The sequence below is a fragment of the Mirounga leonina genome, unplaced genomic scaffold, assembly GCF_011800145.1.
Source record: "Mirounga leonina isolate KUSES-001 unplaced genomic scaffold, KU_Mleo_1.0 Mir_151, whole genome shotgun sequence".
Classification (NCBI taxonomy): Eukaryota; Metazoa; Chordata; class Mammalia; order Carnivora; family Phocidae; genus Mirounga; species Mirounga leonina.
Window position 1 is genome coordinate 11192516 of NW_023270377.1, and position 14679 is coordinate 11207194.

At 41.5% G+C, this 14679-nt stretch overlaps 1 protein-coding gene across 1 annotated transcript in view; it reads left to right on the forward strand.

Moving 5' to 3' along the window:
• The window catches only part of COL4A4 (collagen type IV alpha 4 chain), a 121204-nt gene that overhangs the window by 13545 nt on the left and 92980 nt on the right, over positions 1-14679 (forward strand). The window contains exons 3-5 of the mRNA XM_035006986.1: positions 3223-3375; positions 4509-4551; positions 8483-8560. Of these exons, the coding sequence (XP_034862877.1) occupies positions 3314-3375; positions 4509-4551; positions 8483-8560 (183 nt within the window). The 5' untranslated portion in view covers positions 3223-3313. The remainder of the gene's footprint in view (positions 1-3222; positions 3376-4508; positions 4552-8482; positions 8561-14679) is intronic.

Here is a 14679-nt window from a genome sequence, read left to right on the forward strand (position 1 = left end):
AGATCTCCTTATTGATCTGGGCTAAATAAACTATTTGAGAAACCAAAAAGCCCAATTCATTCATTGTCAACTACATTTCCAGTAAAATTTCATTTGTAATGTGTTGAATAATTATTTATCAAAATTTAAATTTACTTGGTTTTGGTGGATTATATACTACTTCTCATCATAATGACAAATAAATTCAGGTGAAAAAAATTTAGGACTTAGAGATTTGTGATCATAGAAAATAAAAAGTAATTTATATACATATTTTTGTTGCAGAGAAGTATGGTAGGGTGATCAATATAAGATTTTCAAGTATAAAAATATATTGCACTATGATATGTAGGGGAGTGGAATGGAAATATGAATTCAAGAAGAAAAATGATATAAAATTTCTAGCTGTTAAAGAACTTGTGTGCATGAATTTTAAACTGATGGTGGTGAGAACCATCCTTATGATGGTTATGATGGTCCATTAGCTACATCTAAAATAGTGCTGTAGGGCACCTGGGTGGCTCAGTCGGTTGAGCATCCAACTCTTGACTATTGAGTGTCCAGCTCAGGTCATAATCTCAGGATCATAAGCTTGAGCCCTGTGTTGGGCTCTGTGCTAAGTGGGGATTCTCCTTGAGATTCTCTCTTCCTCTCCCTCTGCCCTCTCCCACTCATTCTCTCTCTCTCTTGCTCTCTCTCAAGTCAATCAATCGATCAATCTTTTAAAAATTTTAAAAAAATAGTGCTGCAACTGTTGTTATTTTCTAGGTCACCATGTACAATGTTCCAAATTATACTTTGCAACTATTTAAAGAGAAAATGAAAGTTTTTAGAGGTTAACTTGTAAAAAAAGAAGAGGGGGTGTGCATAATTTAAAAACCATTCCTAGGGGAGTATGAGAGCGGACATCTGCAGGCTGCCATGCTTAGGTGTCTACTGGGAGAAGAGATACATATTGGAATCAAAAAATTCCAATTCTACCACTTATTAGCTCTGTGATTTTGCACCAATTACTTAAATGGACCTAATTTGTTTTTTGTTTTTTTTTTTTACAACAGAATCAATACTTTCCTTACTAAATTGTGGTGAAGTAAGTGACTTGATGTGCACAGCACTCTTAGCAGAGGGTCCCGGATGTAATCAGCATCACTCTCTCTCCACTTCCCCCAAGGCTGTATGATCCTTCTTTCCATCTCCCTCTTTCTCCTTTCCTCTACCAACCCATGTGTATTGGCCTTATCTTATATCCTCTATTAAATATATTTGATTCACATTCTAAAGGTCCCAAAGTATCTTCTGTAAATTCATTCATCCAACACATTATATATATAAAGCACTAAATGTATTCCAGGCACTATTATAGCACTGGGGATAACTGTGAATAAAAAAAGACAAAATCCCTATTGTCACAGGGCTTACTAAGTGCATAATGATGAGGATGCATTGACGGCTCCCAATCAGCAAGGTCCTTTCACTCATGAGAGACTAGTTAGTTTTCTGCGGATTGGTCCATCTGTCCACCCAACCATGCATCCAGCTGGCCAGCCATTCAATTACAAAATGTATTGAGAAACTCCTAAGTGTTAGGGCCATGATCAGGCCCTAACACTTCTTGTTCTGAAAGTGACCACAACAACACTCTATTTTAATAAAATCCCTTTTTGTACACCCCTTATCACAATATGTGTGGAGATTAATTGCATCATGTGTCTGTTTGGGGGTTAAATGCAAATGTCCCTGGTTTTCTTTAATTTTTGACTGTTTCCTATTTGTTTAAAATAACGAGTACCTTTTGAATGATTCAAGCCAGTATGTGTATTCCTTCCAAATCAATAATTTGTTTTATTGAGACTTGCTCCCAGAATGCAGCTTCAAAAAGTATTTAAAACGATGGATTTGGGGATAGAAAATGATCTGGGCACTCAGAGTGATTCTGCTTCTACTTGATTTTCAAACTGTATCATGGAAGGTGGTTCTACCACCTACTTGGAGAACTAGTCTCCCGTAAATACAGCATTGAGTTAGTTTATCCAGATTTTATCCAGAAATTTAAAAATAGCTCCAACACTCCCAGTTTTCCTCTCTCTACCCAATTCTCATTGGTACAGGTCTTCAGAGAAGCCAGAGTTTTTAAGATGAGGCATTTCAATTTCAAGACACTTCAATTTCAAGACATTCCTTTAAGCCAGAGATCTTTTATCAAAGATACAGAGTGCTTGGAGTCAAATTCTTTTTTCTTTCTTTTATTGAGATAAAGTTCACAAAATAAAATTCACTGTTTGAACCCTTTTAAAGTTTATAATTCAGTGGTTTTTAGTATATTCATAATGTTGCACAACCATTACCGCTAATTCCAGAACATTCCATCACCTCAAGAAGAAACCCGGTACCTCCCAATTCTCTCCTCCTCCAACCCCTGACAATTACTACTCTATTTTCTGTCTTCATGGATTTGCCTATTCTGGGTTTTTCATATACATGATACCATGTAATATGTGACTTCTTTCACTTAATATAATGTTTTCAAGGTTCATCTATGTATCAGTACTTCATTCATTTTTATGGCCAAATCCATTGTGTGGATGTAGCACATTTTGCTTGCCCATTCATCAGTTGATGGACGTTTGGACATTTTTGGCTGCTATGATTATTTATATACAAGTTTATGCATGAACGTAGTGTCACTTCTCATGGTATATACCTAGGAGTGGAATTGCTAGATCATATGGTAATTCTGTGTTTACTTTTTGAGGAACTGCCAAAATGTTTTCCATAGCAGTGGTACCATTTTATATAAAAATATTTTTATATGTATTTGCTGTTTGTGTGCAAAGTGTGTCTTTCTATACTAAAGGGTTCCTTTCCTAGTTTCAAAAAGTAAAAAACAAAAACAAAAAAACTCAAGTGAATTTTAACTTGGATTTTCAAGGGCAAATGTTATGTAGTAGAAAATACCACATAACAAAATGAGACAATAACTTTTATATGAGCATTATATACACCTCTCTTTCATTTCTCAAAAATATATTTATGACATAACTGGAAATTATTTTTATTTCTAAGAATGAAATTGATATTTATTCAGTTTAATCATCACTAAGATTCTTATAAAAAAATTGAATTCCCCTTTTAGGAAATATTTCCGTTACTATGAATGATGAAAGTCATTGTTTTCAACATTATAATGCATGTTGTGTTTTAAGAGATATACTTATATTTAATATATATAAACTTTAAACCCAGGGCATAGAACCTCTCTTATAAGTCAGAGTCTTCTGGAAGAGAAGAGAAACCTGACAGAATTTTTTTTAAGTACCAAGACTTGAAGTAATCCATGCACATGGCGTCAATAAGGTGCTCATTCAGGTGGATCAAGCCCTTGGCCGCAGATCCCTGGTGAGTGTGCTTAGTGTGATCACTTGCTTTTATTCAATAATTTTTCCTAAACGTTGGTTTTATAGTTATGAATTGTCTGAATGTTTCATGTGTCAAAAAGCCAAATTGTTCCAGAAATCTGTGCGTTATGACTGCTTTTTTTTTGTGATTCATTTTTATTAAACACCAATACTCTCCTTGAATTACACTCCCATCATCACCAATGGAAAAGACACTCATCTAAAGGCTGTGGATTCTTGCTCTATTACTAGGTTTGAAGAGCAAATCCTTCCTAATGTCCAGAGCAGCAGGGGCCCTCTAACTAGCAGAGTTAGGACAGGGCGCTTCAGGGGTATGGTAGGCAAAATAACAGCCCCTGAGGAGGTCCACATCTTAATCCCTGGATCCTGAGAATATGTTCTGTTACATGGCAACAGGGAATTATGCTTGTGGATGACATTAAGTTTGCTCATCAGCTGACCTTGGGGAGATTATTCTGCATTATCTGGGTGGGCCCAGTATAATCACAAGGATCCTTAAAAGTGAAAGAGGGGGAAGGAGAGTGAGAGGCAAAGAAGGAGATGGGACAATGGAAGCAGAGGTCAGAGGGATAGACAGACTCGACTGGCCATTGCTGGCTCTGAAGATGGAAGAGACCATCTGAACTACTTAACTCTTCCCTAACTCGTTCATATTATTTTCCTTCCCTTCCAAACCATCTCCCCAGTCCAGATAGGTTTTCTTCCCTCCTCCCTCCTTCCAGCTGGTTCACTTAATGTCATTCAGGGTACACTGGTCTTTGCACTGTCTCTGAACACAGCTGCCTCCTTCCCTCACTCCTCTGCATTTCATTCAGAGAGTCGTCTCCCTTCCCTCAGCTACCCATCTGGGTCTCGCCTTCAGAGTGTCCCCAGGGTCCCAGGCACAGTGAGGATCCCATTAAAGGGCTGTGAGTACTTCTTGACTGATTAGCAAGAGGGAAGGTAATGATGACAGCCAGAGAGGGGATAACATTTATCTTGTCACTGATGACAGCGGCCTATTAGAAATAAAAAGAAGCTTTCTGGGATTTATTCCTTTGTTCTTTCTCTTTTTAGTTTGTTTTGCATGAAAATGAACAGTTTAAATTAATCTGCATTTTTGCTGTTTCATAGGTCACTTATACTTATCCTCTTTTCTGTACAACATGTATATGGGGTAAGTACATTAATTAGCTCTGACTGCATGCATTACTCTCGTTATAAACCTTTTTGTTTCAAGCAAGCCACTCTGTGGGACTCAGTTTTCTTATCTGCAAAATGAAGGGTTGGATTAGGTGAACTCTGGGATTTCTTTTCTATTTTACAGTCAAGACTCCTTAAAAATTACCCAGGTATTGGAGATTTCTTTATTTGATAACATAATCTTTTGTTAAAATCTTTTTTTTGGAGAGGGGCAGGAAGCAGTTGGGCCACTTCAAGATTAAATCAAGAAATATAAGATTAAATGTGAACATTTTAACTCTGGAGAAAGATAAGCCTAGAATATTCTGTAATAAAATCTCCTGCTTCCTCACTGAGGAATCTGAGTTATTAAACCCAACCCCAGACATTTCTGGGAAATTACACCACAGACCGCCTGTAACACGGGTAGACCTTGAGACAACGGAACTGGTTCAATCACTATTGAGCACATCTGCATCTGTCCATCCTCTCTAGCTTGGATTTACCCAATCCAATTTCTGTATTATGTAAGTTAATAACATAGGTCTTTTCAAAGCAAATCAAAATAGAAAGTCGCCTTCTATTCTCCTTTTCCTACCAGTCAGGAACAGAAAGCACACATGTCAAGGAATGAGAAGCTCTCCCCAATTAGGGATAGTCAGACTTGCTTCACTTAGTTCACATGCATTTAAGAGCATCATCTGAAATAATGAATGGAAACACATTGAAATATATATGCCTGGATTTTTTTTTACCTGATTCTTCCAAGTTTATTTTCTGTATTATATTCTTTTTTTTTCTCCCATTATAAGAGTCTAGAGAGTCTTAAATTTCACTGCCTTTGTTTCTTATGTTCCATATGAGTGAATATAATTCTTGAACCAGACTGTTCTAGCCTGGATCCTCTTAGCAAATTGTACTATGCAGAGGTTTTAAAGATTTCTCACAAAAAGTAGCTTATACTATAGTTGGGTTTTAAAGGTAGTGATGTAAATCAATGCAGTACCTATGGAAGGCAACTTGGCATTATCCACCCAAATTGCTGTCAATCCTGTTGACACAGGGATTTCCCGTTTTGGAATTTATCATACGTATTTATACTGACTTGGGCATAAAGAAAATGCACAAGAATACTGGTTGCAGGGGAGTGTTCAGTAACAAAAGAAGGGAGATAGCTAAACACCCATCAAGAAGAACTAGTTAAACAAGCTATTGTACTTCATCCGATGGAGAGCTGTTCTGTTAACCTGGAATGACTGTGAAGGTGTCTGATTAAGAGAAAACAGAAAGGTACAGAGAAATATGCCATTTGGGTAAAAATAAAACAAGACGAAAATCACCAAAGAGTGCATGTGTGTGTGTGTGTATGTGTGCCTGGGTGTACATGTGAGCACATGTGTGTGTGTCTGCATGTGCGTGCATGTACATGTATGTGCGTGTGCATGTACGTGCTCGTATGTGATCATGGCGTGAGCATGCTCATAGCTATCCAGACCCTGAGTGAGAACAGTGACTACCTCTCGGTGAGGGAACAGGGAGCCTGGGTTGGAAAAGACAATTTCTTTTTCCATTATACTTTTGCCCTATTTGAATTTTTAATTATGTGCAAATGTTTTTCAAAAAAAATCGAGGTAGACCTGTAGGACTGGTTATTAATCTAGAAATTAAGAACTTCTTAAACTTTTTATTCAACATACGTTTGTTTAAAAATATCTGAGATAAAAACGGATGGGTATTTTTCTGGTTTCCTCTTTGAGGAGTAGTAACATTAGTTTTTGAGAATGCCAGTGTATTGCTGGTGAATATGGTTTATACTTTGAATATTTCCTTGTCTAAGATAAGGTCATTATCTTTGTCAAATGGGTTTATATGATCTGTTTTTGAGGAACAGCTTCTTCCATTACAAATGCCTACCCCTTTTAAGGTGGCATTTATTGAGAAATGTCTAATGTAGAAGAACTTCAGAGACTAAAATTACCTCTTGCCTTTTTCTCTTATCAGTACTAGTCAAAGCTTTATATGTGACTATTTCTGTTTCTTTATTATAATCTGCTAATTTATCTTAAACTGATTCTTTCCTGAAATGTAATTTTGCTGCAAACATCTCTGTGATGCTTGGCACAATTAAGTAAAAAACAAAACAAAACAAAACAAAACAAAACAAAAAACAAACTTGCCTTTATTATCAAGCCAGCTAATCAACGACCTTCTTTATCTGGTTGTTTTGATATCTCACTGAACACATAGTAATGAATCCCAACCTTAAGTGAACCCAAGTGTTCAGACTAGTTATTTTAAGTGTTTTCATGCTGTCCCGGACCTGGGCATTTCATTTTTTTTCACCTTATCAGGGTTTTGAACTTGATGTTTCTGCATTCATAGATAACAATGTGACTCAAAACTCAAGAGGCATATATTTCTGAAACTTCAAATACATTTTTTTAACTTAACTCTTGTCAAGGTTCACATTCTTATATACTTTCAATGACCCTAAGGAGTTTTGTTTATAATAATGTTTTTTTATTAATGCTTAATTTAAAGATTTTTTTTATTGCATCTGAGCATATTTTTCTAGAAAAAAGAGGTCTAAATTATGTGATTGAAAAAAAAAATTTGGATAGACTCTTTTCCCTCCCATACACATATTCGTATACATGTGTATGTGTACATGTGTGTATTCATATGTACACATAGTCAGATGTAATTTACATTTATACTTATGCACATAGGTGTGTATGTATGTATAGAGGTCTTCCATCAGAACTATAACTATTGGTTCGAATGTTTTATGTTCCCTGTCATACTTTGGCGTAAAGGCTTAAATTTACAGCCTTGAGTGTAAAAGCTCTGTCAATCATAGAGATGTGTGGTTAATACCTAAGCATTGCAGTGAGGGCTGGACCAGGCAAGATCATGAACTAGGCCAAATTTATCCCTGGTGCCCTTCTGATATTCCTATCCATGTTCTCAGCTCCTAGCACCTGGAGCTGCTTTTGCTACCCCCTCCCTCCCAACCCACAGCCCCAGGCTCTGAAGGAATGCTCAGTGTCCATTGTCAGCGCAGGTGCGTCATGGTGGCTGTTTTGTTGTTAAGGTGTCTACTTATGGAAATAGTTACTCTGGGATTATGCTTTTGTACCGAAGTGACAGATGACTCTGGATACAGACCATGAGGATTTGTGAGAACAAGGGGCTGATTCTTCCCAAAAGGCATGTGTGTGTGTGTGTGTGTGTGTGTGTGTGTGTGTTAAGAAAATATGCGAGTGTGGAGTAACTCTTTAAAGAGAATGTTGGAGAGAAGTTAGGGAGAAGTGGAGAAGGGGCCCAAAGGATTCAAGTTCAGGAGCTTTCTGGTTGAGAGGCACATTAGAAGAACCATCTTAGAGTTTCAGCAACTTCCTGGAAAGAGTTGTCACGTGAAGTTCAAGGCTGTGATTCAAGCAGTGACCAGGAAGGACTCGGTGGTCTTGGAGGGGAAGCAAGAAGGTCCTGAAAAGCAACTGAATTTATATTTAAGTGAGACAGCATTGTGTACTTATGATTTTCCTAACCATATAGTTTACACTCTAAGATGATCCACAACTTAGTAAGTGATGTCTTGGTAGAAGAGAGACATTGCAGAAGATTCTGGCCAATGAAAAGTGGCTTCAGAAGTAGGCTTTTTTTTTTTTTTTCTTTTTAATGCTAGCTCACATGAACTTTTATTTTGCTTGCATAATCATCTGCCCTCTTATCAAGCCACAGTGTAAGTTCTTTGCCTTTTTATATATCAACGTTAGCCTTTTTTTTTTGCAGATCCAAAGGTCAAAGTACACTGTGGAATTCTCGTGGGTTAGGGAAACCAAGGTGCTCGTTAGAAAGTACACATCAGGTACTCAGCTAAGTGAGGAATACTGCTTTACTAAACCAGATGCTTCACTTTCCAGAGTGGAAAGAAGTTTGTGGGTCCTTGCGGAGGAAGAGATTGCTCAGTGTGCCAGTGCTTTCATGAAAAAGGGTCTCGGGTAAGTGATGTAAAAATCAGCATGGCCAGTGGGAGGGAGATATGGGGAGTTGCTAATCAAAGGGCATAAAGTTTCAGTTGTGCAAGATGAATAAGCCCTAGAGATCTGCTGTACAACATCTTCCTACAATCAACAATGATGTAATGTTCACTTAAAAATTGGGGGAGAGGGTAGATCTCATATTAGGTGTCCTTACCACAATAACATTTTTTAAAAAGATAAACATGGACAGCATACTGAAATTTGAGCCATTGTGAATGCTTAATATTAAGTAGCCCCAGATTCTTAGCATGTTCTGGTAATTGTCAGTGTTTATATGTTTCACAGTTAAAGTTCTGTATATCCTGATAAGAGATCCCAATTATATTACGCTACGTGTCATGCTTGGAAGTGCAAGCCATGATTCGTCCAGTGTTTTCTATGACACTAGTCTTGTGAACTGCTTTATGCAAAAGGGGTCCTCGTGTCAAATGGTCCGTACTGGGTCACCACCATCTTGAAACTCAGGTTGTATATCAGCATTTTAAAGGCTCTGAGAAGTACCGCAGCGAGTGGAGAAAGAAGGCTTGTTTAACCTTATTTAAAGTGGTATATCCGGACATTTGACTACAAGACCCTTTTTTGGATAACGCCTATTGAAATCACGCGGGATAGTGTTCTATAGTTGAAGTGATAGCTACATTGATTGTGTGCTTCTCATGTGTCAGGCGCTGTTCTGTGTTCTGAAAATGCTTTAGCTCTCTGGCTCCTCGCAACAGCTCTCTTACCATCTCATCATGCCGACTTTGTGGGGCAGAAGATCAAAGCTCAGAGAGGTGCAGTGTCTTGATCAAGTCCACCCGGGATGGCCCTCTGGGTGACTACACAAGATTCTCTGTCCTGCGATGCACAAGAGGCCTCTCGGCTACTGTGTATCAGGTCATTGGAATATTTGTGGACCTCTCCCTTACATTCTGACAGTAGCAGTCGGCAGCCCACTAACTCATTTGGGCTAGAGCATTAGATCAAACAATTCCTTTGACTAAAAATACTCCCACGATCTTACAAGAAAAGAACATGCTTCAGAAACTTCAGACGGTTTTTTTGGAGTCAGATCAATGATTCTGTTGGAACGAGTCCACATCGATCCTATAGGGCGTGATGCTCAAAAAGCACAATTCAGTAAAGATCAGTCTACAAGGACGCAAAACATCTCCTAAAAGAAGGGACCGTGTATTTTCCCCATAGCTTCACTTTATCTGCACACAATACATGTGCAATCTGCCAGAGGCCCCTCTGTTCGGCTCTCTCCCTGAAGGCAGCTACCTTATTGAGCTTCTGCTATGGCAAGTCCCTTTCTGCTTAAGCTGCTTTGTTTCTTTAGTACTTCAAAAACTTTGGTGCTCAGAATTTATCTTGAGCTTTTTTAAGCTGCCTTCATGATATAATTTAAAAACAAAAGGGGCAACCTTCTAGTTTTAAAATAGTAAGTCCTGGGAATGTACTGCAGAGCATGGTGACTATAGTTCATAATACTGTTTTGTATATTAGAAAGTTGCTGAGAGTAGATCTTAATAGTTCTCGTCCCAAGAGAAAGAAAACCAGTAGTTTGTGTGATGATAGATGCTAACGAAACAATTCGTGGTCATCGTTTTGCAATATACACACATAACAGATTTTGATGCTGTATACCTGAAACTAACATGGTGTTATGTGTCAATCATATCTCAATAAAAATTCTTTTAAAAAGTAAGGATGCCTAAAGCTAGCAATCTAAGAAGTGCTTTAACTTTTTTTTATATAAATGTACACATTATTCAGGGGGGAAAAGCCTGGCCTCTGTGTGAATTTTTTTAATATAAACATACCAAGATCGTATAAATGAGAAGGAAAAGAAACCAGGGCATCTAAATATTAAGACCCTTTGAGTTTAAGACCCAAGAAAAATGGATCGATCAGCTTTGTGAGAGGAAGGGGATGGGGGCACCACAGAACAAAGAGGAACAGTTGCTTGGATAAAGCTCTGATTTAAATGAGGCTGAGAGTCATTTTTAGTGGGGACATTGGGCGATGTCTAGAGACGTGTTTCTGGCCATCACAGCTGGGTGGCGGGGGCGCTCTTGGTGTCTAGGGGCTACAGGCCAGGGGAGGTGCTCAGCACCTACCATGCACTGGCCGCCCCCACACCATAAACTTACTCGTCTCCAAAAGCCAACCGTGCTGAGGTCGGGAAACCCTGCTCTAATCCCACCACAGCTCTGAGGCTGCTGCGACAAATACCGTCCTCTTTCCATACAAGGAACCTGAATTTCCAATTGCTAGTGTGTGGAAGAGGCGGGAGCCTCACCCTGGTATCGGACTTCAGTTTCAGCGTTTGGCCCACCTTCACGAGAAGATGACGTCACTCAGATTGGAACACCAGCCTTTCGTCCTAACTTTGTGAACTTTGTGCGCACCCGAGCCTCGGCTTGCCCGTATTTACACCATGAGTCCTTTCTGTCCTGTTTCCTGGGGTGTGTGTTCGGCAGTCACAAGCAATGCACCTTGCGTCCCATAGCGCAGTGTCGGGTGCCAGGGGTGGCGAGGGCTCAGGGGCTGGGCCGCACTCTGCCGTCGGTGTCCCTGTTCCTGGGTGGTCAGCGAGGGCAGATGCACGACACCCGTCCACCTCTGCCCTTTCGGAGACAGAGGGCTCCCACGCGAAGGCTGCGAGTTGCCGGCAGCGATTTCGATCTCGGGCCGGGAGTTGGGGAGCTCGGCTTGTGCAGAACTGGGAGGTGGGGTGGGGGGTGGGTGCTCGCAAGTGCTCAGCAGCCGGCCAACTCACATACCATCTCTGGGGCTGCAGTGACAGCTCAAGGGGGACTGGAGAAACAGGGCTATGCCGAATCCCGCAGGGTCGAGGAGCCTGTGAGTGGCACAGGCAGGCATTCCTCAGAAGGAAATGACTCCCCTTCTAGGGGTGAATGCCTGAGTGAGTAGTTCAAGCCCGTGTCTGCAGCAACTGCTGGGAAGCCAGGCCGGCGCCGCGCCCCTGGAAGGACTGGGGTTAGGGTTGGAACTGGGGACCCGCGCGGGAGTTTGAGGTGGCGCTGGGGTGTGTCGAAGGCAGGGAACCCAGGACGGGTGCCTTCAGTTCTGACAGTGAAGTTCAGCCGCATCGGTGGACCCTGGAGGCCCCGGTCTAGCTTCCCCGCGTGTTTCCACCAGCGACCCCTGCTGCTTCCCCTTTGCCCCCCCCCCCCCCCCGCCCGCCAAGCTGCATCGGTTGCACCGCTCACTCTCCCTTGGGCATAATCTCACCCGCCTACCCTTTTCCGGCCTGTCTTCCCACTTGCACTCAGCCTCTGTCTTTCCTGCCCTCCCCAGGGGAGCTCGGTGGAGACCCCAGCCCTCCCAAGGCGTCCCCTCCAACTCCTCCCAGCCAGTGCCAATGCCCCTGTTGGGGACCCTGTTCCCTTCCCTCGTACTGCTCATACCCGGGCCTGTAGGTCTGTTTGGGTGTGAGCGTGGATGCCCCTGACCCTCTTGCTGAGATCGTAAGCATGCGCTCCTTCAAGGTGCTTGTATGGACACATATACAATGTTGATGTTGGCTCCAGGTCCACAGTGGACACTCTAGAATCGAAGCTGCTTACTTGTGTTTGATCCCTTAAGAACTGGGGGTCCATTTCTTGTACTACTTCGAGATGATCACGGTAGATGGCACATAAAAGGCTCTTAGTCATGAACCAATACATTAAAACCAGACTCCAGCCTGGGCAGGGTTGGGAGCCTGGAGCGTGCCTGCAGGGACACCTACCATATCTGCAGGAGGGAGCAGAGTTAGCAGGGAGCCCCTCACTTCCGTCCTCCCCCCCCCCACCCACACACATCGTTTAAACCTGTTATTAAACGCATAATCTCAAGTAAATTCAAATTCCCCTGTGGCGGGACCCCTGGGTGTCTCAGTCGGTTAAGCCCTTTGCCTTCAGCTCAGGTCATGATCCCGGGGTCCTGGGATCGAGTCCCTCATCGAGCTCCCTGCTCAGTGGGGAGCCTGCTTCTCCCTCTGCCTTTGCCCCTCCCCCTGCTTGTGCTCTCTCTCAAAATAAATAAATAAAATCTTTAAAAAATATTCCCTTGTGGCTTCAGGTAGGGCCAGAAATAAGTACTTAGAGCAGTGGCAGCAATCAGGACCCTTTAGCTCCAGGTAGAGGGTGGGAGATTGGAACGCCTGTGGCTTCTTTCCGGTTCAGAGTCTCAGCTGGGAAGTAAGGGTCTGTACTATGGGGCTGGTCCTGTCCCTCCAGGCCCTAACAGCTTCAGGTTCTGTGATGTGGGCATGGCCTTTTACATATAACAGCTATATAATGGGCTTCCAAAATATTTTGCAACGATGCCCTAACATCTCCCCTAACCTCATGGTGGTCCCTCTTTAAGGATATGAATGAGGTGGCATTGGGCAAGATTTTAAAGTTTTCTTTACTAATTTCAGTGGAGGAATCTTCATGTTTTTGATGGCTGCCTCTATGCAGGGAAAATTGTGTCTTTATAGACTAGGATGGGACCTTTTATAAGTTCCACTTTAGTAACTAGCAGGATACTAAAGACACTTTCTACAGCTTTTTCCAGAATAAAAAATATATATCCATATTGTTTTCATTCAAGGGAGTCTAGCAGCTGTTGAACTGTTAACTGTTGTATTAAGAACTTTATAATTTGGTGGTTTTTATACAAGGGGTCAAATAACTTAAAACTCAAGACCTGTCTTAGTTTTTGTGGTTTGAAAGCTAAAATCACACATTAGCAAATCAGTGGTTCATGTGGGAATTTTAAATCATTAAAAAATGTACAAGTATTTTTCCCCACAATCTCATTCATTTGTCCCTCACACTCCTAAGAGCCTGCATTCCGTGATAAAAATGGAATTTGCTTGGGGATTTTAATTATTAACATTTTTCACCATTAAATTATTTGCACACAAAGTTCTAGAACTCTATCCCTCACACAGCTGTATTCTAGTACACTCTATAACTGTGGCCTGATAAATGGTACAGAGCAATTATTTTTAGGTCCCAAAGCTCACATAAGTCACTTATGTTATATTTCGGTGTAAGCCGATTCCATGGACAACTGACAAATTTGATCTGTCACCCACCTCTTAGATTTTTGGTTCTGCTTTCTTCTCTTCCTTCCACATCTTTCTCCTCCAAGAATGCACTCCCTAGCTCATTTTGTCTCTGTTGGAGAATTCTCTGAGAAATGATGCCGTGCCTGAGGGAAGTCTCAGGGGTTTTCAGGGGACAGCAGGTAACCTGAGTGAGGGGCCCCGGGAAGGGACGTTGGCCTTGGGGACTGTGGGGAGCCGGACAGTGCATTTGTCACGTAAAGGCATCAGGACCCAGAATTGGAGAAAACATAGTGCCTATGAAACAAATTTCCCAGTACAATTTAGCTCACCAGCTGTTTACAACTTCGGCTTTGCTTGTTAAAGTGTTCCCCTGTCAGGAATAGTAACCTTGATTTCTGAAGAATGAAAAATTTGCAGACGTGAAAAGAATGGATCTTCAGTCATAGGTGCTGGAGGGAGTATTTCTGAACAGGGCGTGGGAAACCAAGTGGGGAGAGGGAGGATACATGCCTATCATTTCATACTATTTGGCCCATTAATAATCATAGTGGTAGAAGTTGCAGTGGCAGCTCGTGTTCATACACAAGAATGACTCCAACTAACTAACATGGCTTTCAGTATGCTGACAGAGCTCTCTCTAAATCTAGCATTTGTGTTGGAGAAGGCAGGAGAGAAAACCAGCTTATATTTGCCTACAGTGTTGTAGAACATGTTGTTTTTCCAAACAGGCCAGGGGTGCAGAATCTCACCGGGGAATCCTAGTGGCAGAGTGGGTCTGAAGGTAGGTTTTGGCGTATCTGCCCTGATCAGTCACCTCATTAAATTGCCAGTGATTTGCAGCAGAGCCTTTGGCCTCCTCATGTGGAGTTCAATTCCATAGCAACGAAGACTGCTGAGCTCTGCGACCCAGCGTGAACTGAGGCTGGGTGGCCGCAGAGCTCAGCAAATGTGGGACTACGCTGAACTTGAGAGGATCAAGGTCATTACCAAAGGGGAGACAGCCTTGTTGTTGGTGAGAAATAAGGGC